We start from the raw sequence: 12,616 nt of genomic DNA, 5'->3' as shown, positions 1-12,616 counted from the left end.
TACATAGTTAAATAATTAATTCTTACTTGAAAAATCAAAAATAAATCCGCAATGTACATCATCATACATACATCATGTTAGTGCAATAATTGTTAATACACAAAAGACTGCTAATATTTAAAGCTTGATGAATTTTAAAAAAATTATAAAAACATTTAAAACTAGAATTTATTAATTTTTGATAAAATGAGGGGCTTACAGAAATTTCTATGAGGGATACAGCCCCCACATAATAAGGTACATTTTTTTATTTGTTTATTTATTTTTTTTAACAATAAATGGGTGAAAACCTTAAACAATGTAATGTGATAGTATAATACAGATAATACCTAATTGGTGACACACTTTATAAATGTATACATATAAAAATATATTAAACTAAGGGTCATACCAAAATATTAAGATAAATAATAATGAATAGAAAAACTACTATTTTATTGAGGGTAGTTAAAATGATAGGAACATAAAAGTGTAATGATATTTTACTTAATAATATAAATTAGATACCAAGTAAATATTAATAACTAGCAATCATTTATTTATTAATCAATTTATTTAATATTTTAGTTATATCTTTTATCCGCATTATTTTTCTAAATAATTTACTATTGGTAGTTTTTTAATCAATTAACATGTTCGATGGAAAGTAATTATGTAAAGTAATTTATATAGAAATATTATTTTATGGATCCATGACCTTGAATTTTGTTTGTGATTTATTGAAAACAGATTTTAATACTTAAACAAAAAATTTCAAAGTGTCTTCTGAACTACTTTTTTTTTTTTATAGCCAATATTTTATTTATAACATTTTTAAAAAAATTGAATATTACCTAGGTAATTTAAAAATATAAATTGTTTATGAAAATGTTATGTTAGTATTAACTTTGAAACTAGTAATTGGTTTAATATTTTTTATACTAATTTCAGTAATTATATTTTGACTCAATAATGTCGGGGTATAATAATTATGATAATTGGCCGCAAGAATCAACTTCAAATACAGATGAAGAAGAATTGTCGTCTTCTGAAATTGAACAGGATGATAGTGACGACGATTCTGAAACATCAACATCTAGCACGAATTCATCTGCATCCAGTAGTAGTAGTAGTCAGTCAGGCTCTGATTCTGAAAGTACTAGTACTGCAGATGAAGACGAAACTATATCACTCAAAACTGAAACTGTAGTGGCTAATAAAACTGAGCTTAGTTTACCTGTTGGAATGTGCGAAGATGAAGAAGTTTTCAAGCAACTTTTTTCTGTTAATTCTTGGGTATGCTTAAGTGACCAACAAAAGCAACATTCAAAGGTATAATTGTGTAACAGAAACTCACCTTTATACAAATAAAACTTATAAAAAATGAAATTAAGTGTAAAACATAATAACATTTTTTTTTTTTTTTTTTTTTTGTAGAATTTTCTTCCAACTTTTCCTGAAAATGATTTAATGGAAAAAAAAATCACTTTAAGAATGCTTTTTGGTGGTCAAAGTTTTCGATTTAGAGTTAATCCAATTGATGATTTTCATGACAAATCAAAAAATGGATATTATCGTCCTGATATTGTTAAAATGAAATCTTTGTTAAGACGTACTCTCAAACAAAAATATAGGTATGGATTATTTAAAGAAATATTTTTTAATTTCTGTTAATGTACTTAATTAGTGTTATTAATTGATGTTCCAGAAAAAATCAACGTATTAACCGTTTTAATACATTAAAAAAATTACTCTCTGGACGTACAAAGATTATTAATGTTCTTAATGGGGTTTCAACTACATCCACGATAAATACTGGGGGTAGTAATAGTTATACTATGCATCAGCAAATAAGAAGAATATGTTTTCGTGAGCTTTCTGATATTAAACATCTAGTAGGAGATGATTCTGATAATAGTTCAGATAGCAATTATCAAGGTTTGTATGTTTTTAGATGTTTGGTTTTAAAATGTTGTATTTTTTATTAAATTTTATATTTTTTCTTTTATTTAGAAGGACCACCTGCTCGTCTGTCTAAAAAACAACGGCGTAATTTAGCTGTTTTACAAAATTCTCTTTCACCGGAAGTAGAAACTATCACTTCTACTTTAGCAACATTTTCTGAAGGAATAGATTTGTCTAAAATTGCTTTGCCTATGAGTAATCATTTTGATCCAACTGAAGATATGTATAGAGAAATGTTGTTATCTCATAAGAGAAAACAGAAGAAAATTGAACAAGTATATTTTTTAAAACAATTTAATATTTATGACAGGTATAATAGGTATAATATTTTTACTTATTTTTTTTTTTTTTTTAAGGAAAAAGAACAAATAAGACTTGACCTAATAAAAGAACAGATAAAACCAGCTGTTTCATTGGGAAATGAGAAAAAGAGGTCAGCAACTAGCGATCGGTCTCGAGTGAAACGAACAAAGGTTAGTAAACAATCAGCACAATCATCTTCATCTTCATCTTCACAATTAGATGTAAAATTTCCTGTGCAGTTGGATGGATTTGATAATATTACAGTGAAACAAGAATCAGTTGAATCAGAACCAATTAGTATTCCATTGATTAAAAAAGAGGTATTTCATGAGCCATCTCCAACTACACCAACATCACCACCACCTTCAACACCTATACTTGATTTGATTCAAGAAGAATCAATTAAAACCAATTTAGATGCCATAAAATTAGAACCAAAATTAATTATAACTGATATTGTTTAGACGGAAGAAGAAATAGTACAAGAGAGGCAAATTGAAGTTGAACCTATCAGTTTAACGGCTGATGAAATACTTATGGCAGAAGAAGGTCAGGCTGCTGCAGCGATGTTGTTAGAGATAATGAGTGATGTGGAAGAGAAGTATAATAATTCGCCATAAATATTGTCATCACCTTCATCTACACCTCCACCATCTGAAAACAATTTAGAGTCCAAGTACAGTCCACCTATTTATCACAATAGTTATAATATAAAATATTATATTAATAACTGATTAATTTATAATTTAGTACGTTATATTGTATTCTGTTAAGAAATTATATCAAAAATTATATTTAATTATATTTGGAAAAATCATTATTTATTTTACACGATTTCTGTTAGCTGTTATTATTAATATTGTAATGTACCTGTTATAATAATAATACATAGTACATTATTATTAAATCATGTAACTGCTATTCTCCATTACTACATCGTTGTATTTTAAATTCTGAGTGAAATGTGGAATGTATTGGCTTAAATATGATGTGTTTTATTTTGTGTTTGTATACACAATTTCAACCAAAATGATAATCACAATTATTAAAGATTTTATATAGAAAATGTTGTCTAGTTGGTATGTTGAAGAGGTTGATTACATAATTTCTCAACAGTTTTTAATAATTGAGAAATACTGACGATAAGTTATAAAAAAAGGCAACATTTATGTACGGTATATTTGACAAAATAAAATATAGGTACGTATATTATTTTTCTTCGTAACTCGAAAAATAATAATCGTAAATCGTTTTGGTTTAAAAAATTATCTTGAGAATTTAACAAACATTTTTTCAAATATATTTATCACTACTTAATGAAAAAAAAAAATTGAAATTATTTTCAAAAACAATTTTATGAGCCTCATGCATACTATGCACATTCACCACAGTAGATTCGACCCAAGTTCACTGGCCATGGTTTCACTCAAGGGCTTGACCTTGCCATCAGTACTAAGATTCGTGAAATACATTTTCATTTTAACTTCGCACCAATTGTAAAATTAAGCAGGTGGCATATATGCAAATGATCGAAATACAGGAGACTGTTTCGCACGTTCTATGACAACATTTGCAATAGGTTTATGCACATGACGCAGAAGTAAAGTACTGGGAGGTAACATAATGGGTTACAGTTCGGGATTGTATCAACTGAAATTTTAGTTATGAACATTATACGAAAATTGAAAGGTTAAACATTTTAGAATTAAACTGACAAGACAATTTTTAAAAAATGATAACTTTGATAAGCAATATACGTTATCAGAAGAATAAATTTGGGAAAAAAAAATAGGTATATTATACCAATTTTTTTTTTTGTTAAATATCTTACGTTTTTTAATAAATATTTTAGCAAAAATAAGAACATAAATATTTACATATTTTGACTTTTTTATTATATAAAAATCTGCACCCTACTTATAATAACATTTTAGTGATTTAAATTATATAGATATACATTGATGTAAAGGAAACTTTTTAGTTGGGTCCCGAGATATTTGATTGCTTAAAAAAGCACGATTTGGGTCCGCGGTTCTTTAATAATACTCAAATTGGGTCCATGGTCACATTTGATACTACGTGAATTGGGTCCACGGTAGGCGCGGATCCAGCCTACCATAACGGGAGGGGCGGATTATAAATAAGTATACTCTATGAGTCGGCTGGGGCTAGCCGGCTGACGGTTGTCGTCGATCATACGATCACAATAATATTGTTTTTATCGACAATTCTTTAATTTATGTTATAAAAATAAAAGACGAAAATTTGTAATAATAACAATACATTATAATGTTATTACGTAAGATAATGCAATTTAATAGTACATCAAATTAAATTATCACAATTTGATATGGCCAACGGGGGTCACCCCCCCCCCCGAAAACGTGCCTGGTCCACGGTTGATTTTATCTTGTTTTTATCATAATTACCCAACTCAAGTTTTCCCAGTGAAAAATGTGCTTTTTAAATTTCTCCGTAATTTAAACTATATAATTATAAATAAACTATTAGTGATAAAAATAAAAATAAATTAAAATTTGATCTAAAATCAATTTAATAATAACTTTTTACACAAAAAAAAATTCTAATTGAATAATAATTTTAACATTTTAATAATGTAATACGGTAACCTTGCGTTTATTTGGTCGACACTGGTGGTGGTTATTTGAAAAAACAGGCAGACATTTTTCCTGACAGAGAACATTTTGGGAGAATATTTTTCAATGAAGCTATTATGTCTTCAAAAAATATTACTCAAGTAAGAATGTTAAAATTATCCAATTTATAAAGTTTTACTTAAAAGAGTTTAAATGATATCAATGTTTCAGGTAGCCGTAGTGATGGAGAGCTGTACGGCAGGCGCTGCTTACTTGCCTACTATGGCTGATGAGAATGTAATTGTGAGAAATATCGGAACAATTTTTCTTGCTGGTCTTCCGTTAATAAAGGCTGCGGCAGGAGAAGTCATGTCTGCCGAGGATTTATGTGGTGCGAAACTTTATTGCTCGTAAGACTTATATTTTTATGTTGAATACAATATCATTTTAAATGATGAAGCGTTATATATGCGTGTCTTACTAACTTAATAGTTTACAACAGATAATATCATGGAAAAAGCAATGATTTTTTTCGTCAATCGAATAGTGTATTGAATATTACTTTATTCGATGATCAACATTCGATAGTCGTTTGAGAATACGATAGATTGAATATTCTGTGTCGAATGAACTTTTATGATCGAATAGTGCCAATCGAACTATTCTATTCGATCATCACTTTCGATGCGTTTGAGAATAGGCCCCCAGACGTTGTTGTCGTAACTTGTGTGTTACTTACAATATAGTACATAATCAAGGTCGACAAGTTGGATGGTATTTTTGAAGAATTTTCTTCAGTATTTAGTACAGTTTTAGGATGTTATAAACCAAAAACTTTTAAATTATACTTAAATGATGATGTTAAGCCAGTATTTTGTAAACCAAGGGTTTTACCTTTTACTTTAAAAGATAAAGTGAGTAATGAAATTGACAGACTTATTAATGAGAAATTGATAAATCTGGTTGAGACATCAGATTGGGCCACTCCAGTAGTTCCAGTAGTTAAAGGGGATGGCACTATTCGTTTATGCGGGAACTATAAGGTGACTGAACAAATTTCTTAAAGTAGATAGATATTCAATTCCGAGAGTGAGGGACTTAATGGCTGTATTGCAGGGCGCATCAAAATTTTGTATTTTAGATCTATGAAAAGCTTATCAGCAATTATTAGATGAGGAATTCCAAAAGTTAACTACCTTATCTACACATAAGGGGCTATTTATTTTTAAACGCATACCGTATGGTATAGCATCTGCTACTGGTATTTTACAACGTAAGATGGAAAATGTATTAAGAAATATTGATGGCACAGTGGCTTTTTATGATGACATTATTATATCTGGTAAATCAGAAAAGGAAGTTTGTAGCAGACTTAAAGAAGATTTGAGCAAATTAAGTTTAGTTGGATTTACTGTTAAAAAAGAGAAGTATAAGTTGTTTAAAGATAGTATAACTTTCTTAGGGTATAAGATTGATAAGGATGGACTAAGTGTTCCAGAAACAAGAGTTAAGGCTATAACAGCTGCACCTATTCCTTGTAATGTTTCTCAATTAAAGGCATTCTTAGGCCTAATTACTTACTATGGTAAGTTTGTTAAGAACATGTCGACAATAGCGAATCCATTATACAAATTATTAAAAAATAATTATGCATTTGAGTGGAGGAGTGATCAAAATAAAGCTTTCAACGGTATTAAAAAAGCATTATTATTTAAAGAAGTATGAATTCACTACAATCCGAAATGGCCTATTATATTATAATGTGATGCGAGTCCAACTGGGATTGGAGCGGTATTGTCCCATAAATTACCAAACGGGTCAGAGAAACCGATCTTATTTATATCTAGAACACTGAGTAGTTCTGAACGCGGATATGCTCAGATTGGCAAGGAAGCGACTGCGATTGTTTAGGCAATAAAATATTTTCATCAATTCCTGTATGGTCGTGAATTTATTCTTAGAACAGAACATAAGCCATTGGTTATGATTTTTGGTCCAAAGAAAGGCATTCCAGAGTTTTGGCAGCCAATCGTTTACAGCGTTATGCTATTTTTTTATCAGTGTATAATTATGAAATACAGTTTATTAAGGGCACAGATAATAGAAATGCAGATGCATTGTCCAGACTTTCGTTGGAATTTCCACATAATATCAAAAATTCAGAGTTAGATAATTATTCTATAAATTTAATTACTGAAAATATTAATGTTAGAGTTTGGAAGAGGCATGTTAATCATATTATTAATAGAATGATAAGTAAAAGTTGTGAGGATGTAATGTTGAACATGGGCGTGAATGAGAGTACAGTCGATAATAAACAAATTAAACTAAATCAGGAGGTAGTGTCTAGTAACAATGTTACTTTTAGTTTTGTGTCAACAGGCACTTTCATTAGGAAGAGTGAGAGAATAATCAAACCACCTAAACGTTTAGATTTGTAATTTTAAGTCACTACATCAGTTTTATTATATTAACTTCAGTTGTTTTATTTTTTTGTATTCATGTTTATCTTTATGAAATATTGTAATAAATAAATATTAAAAGAAAAAAAAATGTATCATGTTTAATAATTATATTGCATTGTTAAAATATTAGTGTATATTTAATAATTAGTTATCTTCATTGTTTTCAGTATTAAGTGTGAGAGAATTGTAATGTATGTGTTATTATTTTCTTACATAACATTAAAAATTTATAATAAAGATCACTTTGTATCCAAACGTTGTTGTCGTAACTTGTGTGTTGCTTACAATATAGTACATAATCGAAGGTCGGCAAGTTAATGAAAATAAAAATAATTTAATATTAGTTAATAAAAATTGAGTTAAGTTAAGCTAAGAAAACACAAAATCTATAAGTTAAAAGTTAACAGTTAATAATTCATAAATTTAACTCGATAAGTTATAAGTTAATAAGAAAAAATATATTACATTAACTCAGTTTACAAAAAGTTAATCTACTTTTTTTAATTAGTATATAGATCACATAAAAAGTGACTGCGTTCTTTAGAATGAAATTGAAAGATCCAATTTCCTAAATTAAATAAACAATTTTATTGAATTTTTTATCATAATATAGCAGTGGCGCCGAAGTGTTTGAAAAATACTAGGACATTGTACATCAAAAGGCTACTTATTACCGTATATATTTAAATATTTATCTTTGTAGTTAAAATTCTTATTATACATTCTGTATCCATGCCAGAACCCAATACCCAAAGGTAGACTCCTAACCTATAAAATCTAATATGGCATCTGATGTACAGTGAATGCGATAGTAATGTGAATGAAATTCGGATTCTTCGAAAATCTGCCAAATCGCATGTACCCCTAATAATGTAATGTAATTGATGATTTGCTGGGAAAGCATTTAAAGTATTTGATTTTTAAAATCAAACATTCCAGATTAAGAACAAAGACATTTTCAAGAATATATATACTTTTATTAAGATTTGGTAAACAAAGGAGCGTTTTCGAATACTAGTTATTTGAAAAATCCCGTCGTTGGCTACAAAAATATTGTTATGATTTCTAATAGTTACCGATTCGTTGACTTGTGTGTGAATATTATTCTATAAATAATACATTTATTACATTACAATTGTATACATTTATCACATAAATTACATTTACGTTCAAGATGTTTTCGAAAAGTTCTCTATTGAAATTGGTGAAAAATACGATTGGAAACAAACGTAACTTATGGAAATGGGTCGAAGACTCATTTAACCAGTAAGTGTTTTCATCCAAAATCAAACGATTCAAAGAAAATTATTTATTTCATAGTTGATGTGATTTATGTGTTATTTTTTTCAAACGAAGATTTGACGAAGAACGTGTTAAAGAAATTGGTCCTAATTTAGCATGCGCTGAATGGCTAATGAAAAATGGTGCCAAAGTGTGTTGTAAGGGCTGCAGAGAATTCGTAAGCCATTACAATTGTTTACCAATTGGACATGATATTCTTGGCCAGTTCAAAATCGAGCAAGTTTATGTTTGAGAAGAAGCTTCTATATCACATATAGGATTTACTCACTTTAGTATGTATACATTAATACAGCAATTGTGATTACTTCTCCTTTGTGAGCGTATTGCGGTATCAATTCTGGTTTGTCTAGAGCCTTTTAAAAATATTAAACTATGTTTGAATAGTCTCAAAATAATATGTTGAACTAACATAAAGTATAGTATGATATGATCGCATGCATATTTGCTGGGTAAAAAAAAAATAGAAATTATATAACTTATGAAACAAATCTTCAACAACATTTATTAGGCAATCATTCGTTTGTATTTGTATCGGACAATACATAAGCTATCAGTGACGTAGAAAAAACAGAAGTATTTCAAACATATTTATCAAATATTTTTCAACCTCATGCTGATATTCTAGAGTCTCAACACATGGATAGTGTTAGAATATATTTAGACTCTCTATTATCTAATGGACCTCCCGTGAAATACACCACACCAAACAAGGACAAAAATATAATTCAAAAACATTCGAATAAAAAATCTCCCGGTTTTGACCTAATAACAGTTAAGGTTGCAAAATGTCTACCTAAAAGAGCAATAATCCTTTTGACTTATATATTTAATGCAATATTTCATTCATCATATTTCTCTTTAATGTGGAAATTATCACACATTTTATGTTCGTAAAGCCAAGCAAACCCCCAGACTCTCCAGTCTAATATAGACCTATAAGTCTCTTACCATTTTTCTCAAAAATTGTTGAAAGACTTATTCTTTAATGACTATCTCCACATGTTATCTCAAATAATATTCCTTCATCTCAATTCGGATTTCGCGCTAAACACAGCACAATTCATCGAGTACACCGCTGATTGTATATCAACTTCGCTGGAACGTCAACAATATTTATCCTGTGTTTTTTTTTAGATATTTCACAGGCATTTGATCGAGTATGGCACAATGGCCTACTTTTTAAACTTCGCAATTTCCTTCCCCCTTCCTTGTTTCTCATAACTAAATCCTACCTAACTGATCGCTATTTTCAAATCCACATTGGAACCTGTACCTCACAAATGGCTATAATCAATGCAGGTGTACCCCAAGGTAGTATTCTATCTCCTTTATTGTTTAACATCTATGCCTCTAATCAACCCGTCACTGAAAACACCCTTGTTGCTGATTATGCTGATGACAAAGCTTTGATTTAAATTCATGAAAATCCCTTAATAGCCTCTGGTAATCTACAAATGCATCTTAATCTTATTTCAACATGGTGCACCAAATGGAGAATAAAACTGAATCACACTAAGTTACTTCATACCACCTTCACCTTGAAACATGGACTCTGTCCTCCAGTTTCATTGGATAACATACCTATACTCGCATCCGATACAGTAAAATATTTAGGCCTTACCATAGACAAAAGATTAACTATGAATCCATACATAAAATTCAAAAGACTAATTTTAAACTCTCGTTCTCGTATGCTCAAAACCATGTTATCAAAAAATAAATTGCTAATTTACAAAACAATTTTAAAACCAATCTGGACTTACAGTCTTCAACTTTGGGGTACAGCCAAGAAATCGAATCTAAACAAAATCCAAACTTATCAGAATATCACTCTACATAAACTCACTAATCCTTCGCCATACATTCCAAATCTAACACTCCACAACGATTTACATGTTAAAACGATCGAAGAAGAATCTGCATTATTTTACAAGCGATTTTTCTCATGTTTGGCAAACCATAATAACCCACTAATCAGTGACTTAGATAGCTTAACTCTTCCTGATAATCCTCGCCGTTGACTGAAAAGGAGATGGTTTAGAGATCTTTTACAATAAGTCACTCATACTCTTCCTCTCTCAGAAAAAAAAAAAATTAAATAAATAAAAATAAAAAAATAAAAGTATATATTACCTTTTATTACCAAATCTCCTATCACGCAAAGAGTCACAAGTGGGTGACTTAATAATTACGCATACTATGTTTTCTGTCTCTTTTCACTTATACTTATTACGCTAAGAAGTATATATTGTACGTTCGTGGATGACACTGCTATTCTTGTTACTGACAATGATCCCATCCAAGCTTCCCAAAAAATCCAAAACCACCTAACTGTGCTAAACGCCTGGTTTCACGACTGGAAAATCCAAGTTAACCCATCAAAATCCTCTCAAATTACTTTCACACTTCGATCCTTAGAATGTCCCGCAACCTTTATCGGCAATGCTCAAATTCCATCTTCCACACAAACTAACTATTTGGGTTTAATTCTTGACAAACGCCTTACATGGGGTCCACACTTAAAAAACAAGCGTAAAGCTCTCAATTCAAGACTCCACCTTCTCACTCCCTTACTCCGCTCAAAGCTTTCATTAAAAACAAAAAGAACAATATACATGGCTCTTCTAAGACCCATGTGGTACTATGGCATACAACTATGGGGTTCAGCCAAACCCTCAAATACTAGAACAATTCAGGCATTTCAGTCTATTTGTCTACGTCTAATTTCTCAGGTGCCCCTTGGTATATTACCAATGAATCACTTCATAAAGACATCAGCATTCCAACCTTAAACAGCCTTGCTAAAATCACCTACAAAAAAACACACAAAACATTCAGTACTCACTCAAATCCTATAATCACTCAACTATCATCCAATCAAATTCCAGGTAATCCACCCAGGCGTCTGAAAAGGAACTGGTGTAGGGACCTACTCTCTCCTTAAATAGCTTCCTACGGGGTATCGCCAATGGGCAACTTCTCCCCTCCTGTAAATCAATCCCCATCACATTTACTTATTGTATAACTTGTAAATACAGATTGTAAATATTACGTTTTGCTCAATAAAAAAAAAAAAAAAAGAAAAGATATGTCACATAAAAAATAGAGGGAGGGGCTGAGTTAAAATAAGAGCTCAATTTTTTTTTTTTAGAGGCGGCAAAATTTGATTTTGCCTAGTGTACTATTTTTACTTGACCCGGCTCTGACGCCGTTACATGGACCGTGGACAAGATATATTAAAGTCACCCAGTAAAAAAATATTTTTATTGTGCAATATTTATTTAATGTTAATATCCAATTAATAAAAAATTTGATTAAAAATATTTAAATTAAAATATTTATACATAATTCTTAAAAATCCGTGGTTTACTTATACCACAGCTATAGATAGTATTATCTTTAATCGTGACTTGTACAGAAACCGTTAATATTACTCTATGGTTTGTACACAAATCTATTTTTAAGCCATTTGGTAACGTTCACTATATTGCACTATATTTTTACAATGATTCAGACGTGTACCCATTAGCTTTTTTAGGACTACATCACTGTTTATAGGTCCATGTATTAAACTATAAATATTTAAAATTTCCGGTGATAACTTCAATTATAATATATATGTATTAAACACATTGGAGCATCTATGTGTCTTATTCAGTTTTTTGTATTTATGAACCGTTCATCGAACATTATATGTAATATAATATTGTGAATTTTTAAACAACAATATATATCATTAAGTTGCATACAACTTTTTGACAAAACCTAAAAATAATTCTTACGTATATGAATATTCCACAGTAGGTATAGTGTTGGCTGATAATATGATCAAATTTTAACTTAAAGTAAGTATTAAAAGAAAAGAAATTATACAAGTAATTCAACGCAAGTATAATATTATTAAGTTAAACCTTAAAATTAATACATTTTTCATTGTTTTACGTCAAATTGACGTAAATTGAAATTCACATAAAAATTATTTTGGTCATCAATTAGGATGAACGT

At 29.6% G+C, this 12,616-nt stretch overlaps 3 protein-coding genes and 1 pseudogene across 4 annotated transcripts; all 4 read left to right on the top strand.

Annotated features, from left to right (window-relative positions):
• The first annotated feature begins 951 nt into the window (after positions 1-951).
• LOC112686486 (suppressor protein SRP40-like) lies at positions 952-1,317 on the top strand. Its single transcript, XM_025558762.1, has one exon. The coding sequence runs from the start codon at positions 952-954 to the stop codon at positions 1,315-1,317; it is 366 nt and encodes a 121-aa protein (XP_025414547.1).
• A 241-nt stretch (positions 1,318-1,558) lies between these two features.
• LOC112686496 lies at positions 1,559-2,926 on the top strand. 2 transcript variants are annotated; one of them, XM_025558773.1, is made up of 6 exons: positions 1,559-1,613; positions 1,688-1,917; positions 1,993-2,219; positions 2,301-2,417; positions 2,487-2,567; positions 2,712-2,926. In XM_025558773.1, exons 1-6 carry the CDS (start codon positions 1,573-1,575, stop codon positions 2,865-2,867), a joined length of 852 nt encoding a protein of 283 aa, XP_025414558.1. In that variant the 5' UTR covers positions 1,559-1,572; the 3' UTR covers positions 2,868-2,926. The 2 variants fall into 2 exon arrangements, with proteins under 2 accessions (XP_025414558.1, XP_025414559.1); XM_025558774.1 differs by lacking the exon at positions 2,487-2,567.
• Positions 2,927-4,897: 1,971 nt separating this feature from the next.
• Positions 4,898-5,268, top strand: LOC112686502 (methylcrotonoyl-CoA carboxylase beta chain, mitochondrial-like). Its single transcript, XM_025558786.1, has 2 exons — positions 4,898-5,005; positions 5,076-5,268. The coding sequence occupies exons 1-2, from the start codon at positions 4,982-4,984 to the stop codon at positions 5,256-5,258; spliced, it is 207 nt and encodes a 68-aa protein (XP_025414571.1). The 5' UTR covers positions 4,898-4,981; the 3' UTR covers positions 5,259-5,268.
• A 3,215-nt stretch (positions 5,269-8,483) lies between these two features.
• Positions 8,484-10,026, top strand: LOC112686485 (annotated as a pseudogene).
• The last annotated feature ends 2,590 nt before the right edge of the window (positions 10,027-12,616 follow it).

This window comes from Sipha flava, unplaced genomic scaffold (assembly GCF_003268045.1).
Source record: "Sipha flava isolate LNK unplaced genomic scaffold, YSA_version1 311_pilon_pilon, whole genome shotgun sequence".
Lineage (NCBI taxonomy): Eukaryota > Metazoa > Arthropoda > Insecta > Hemiptera > Aphididae > Sipha > Sipha flava.
Note: the sequence above shows the minus strand (reverse complement) of the source record. Positions and strands in the feature narration are given on the sequence as shown.

What these genes read in the sequence shown, in the direction of transcription:
- LOC112686496 (XM_025558773.1), top strand. Translation starts at nt 1,573, where the DNA reads ATGAAATCTTTGTTAAGACGTACTCTCAAACAAAAATATAG. An exon ending in ACTCTCAAACAAAAATATAG is followed by an intron (nt 1,614 to 1,687) that starts GTATGGATTATT and finishes TTGATGTTCCAG; the next exon opens with AAAAAATCAACGTATTAACC. An exon ending in TTCCATTGATTAAAAAAGAG is followed by an intron (nt 2,568 to 2,711) that starts GTATTTCATGAG and finishes GATATTGTTTAG; the next exon opens with ACGGAAGAAGAAATAGTACA.
- LOC112686502 (XM_025558786.1), top strand. Translation starts at nt 4,982, where the DNA reads ATGTCTTCAAAAAATATTACTCAA. An exon ending in CTTCAAAAAATATTACTCAA is followed by an intron (nt 5,006 to 5,075) that starts GTAAGAATGTTA and finishes TCAATGTTTCAG; the next exon opens with GTAGCCGTAGTGATGGAGAG.
- LOC112686486 (XM_025558762.1), top strand. Translation starts at nt 952, where the DNA reads ATGTCGGGGTATAATAATTATGATAATTGGCCGCAAGAATCAACTTCA.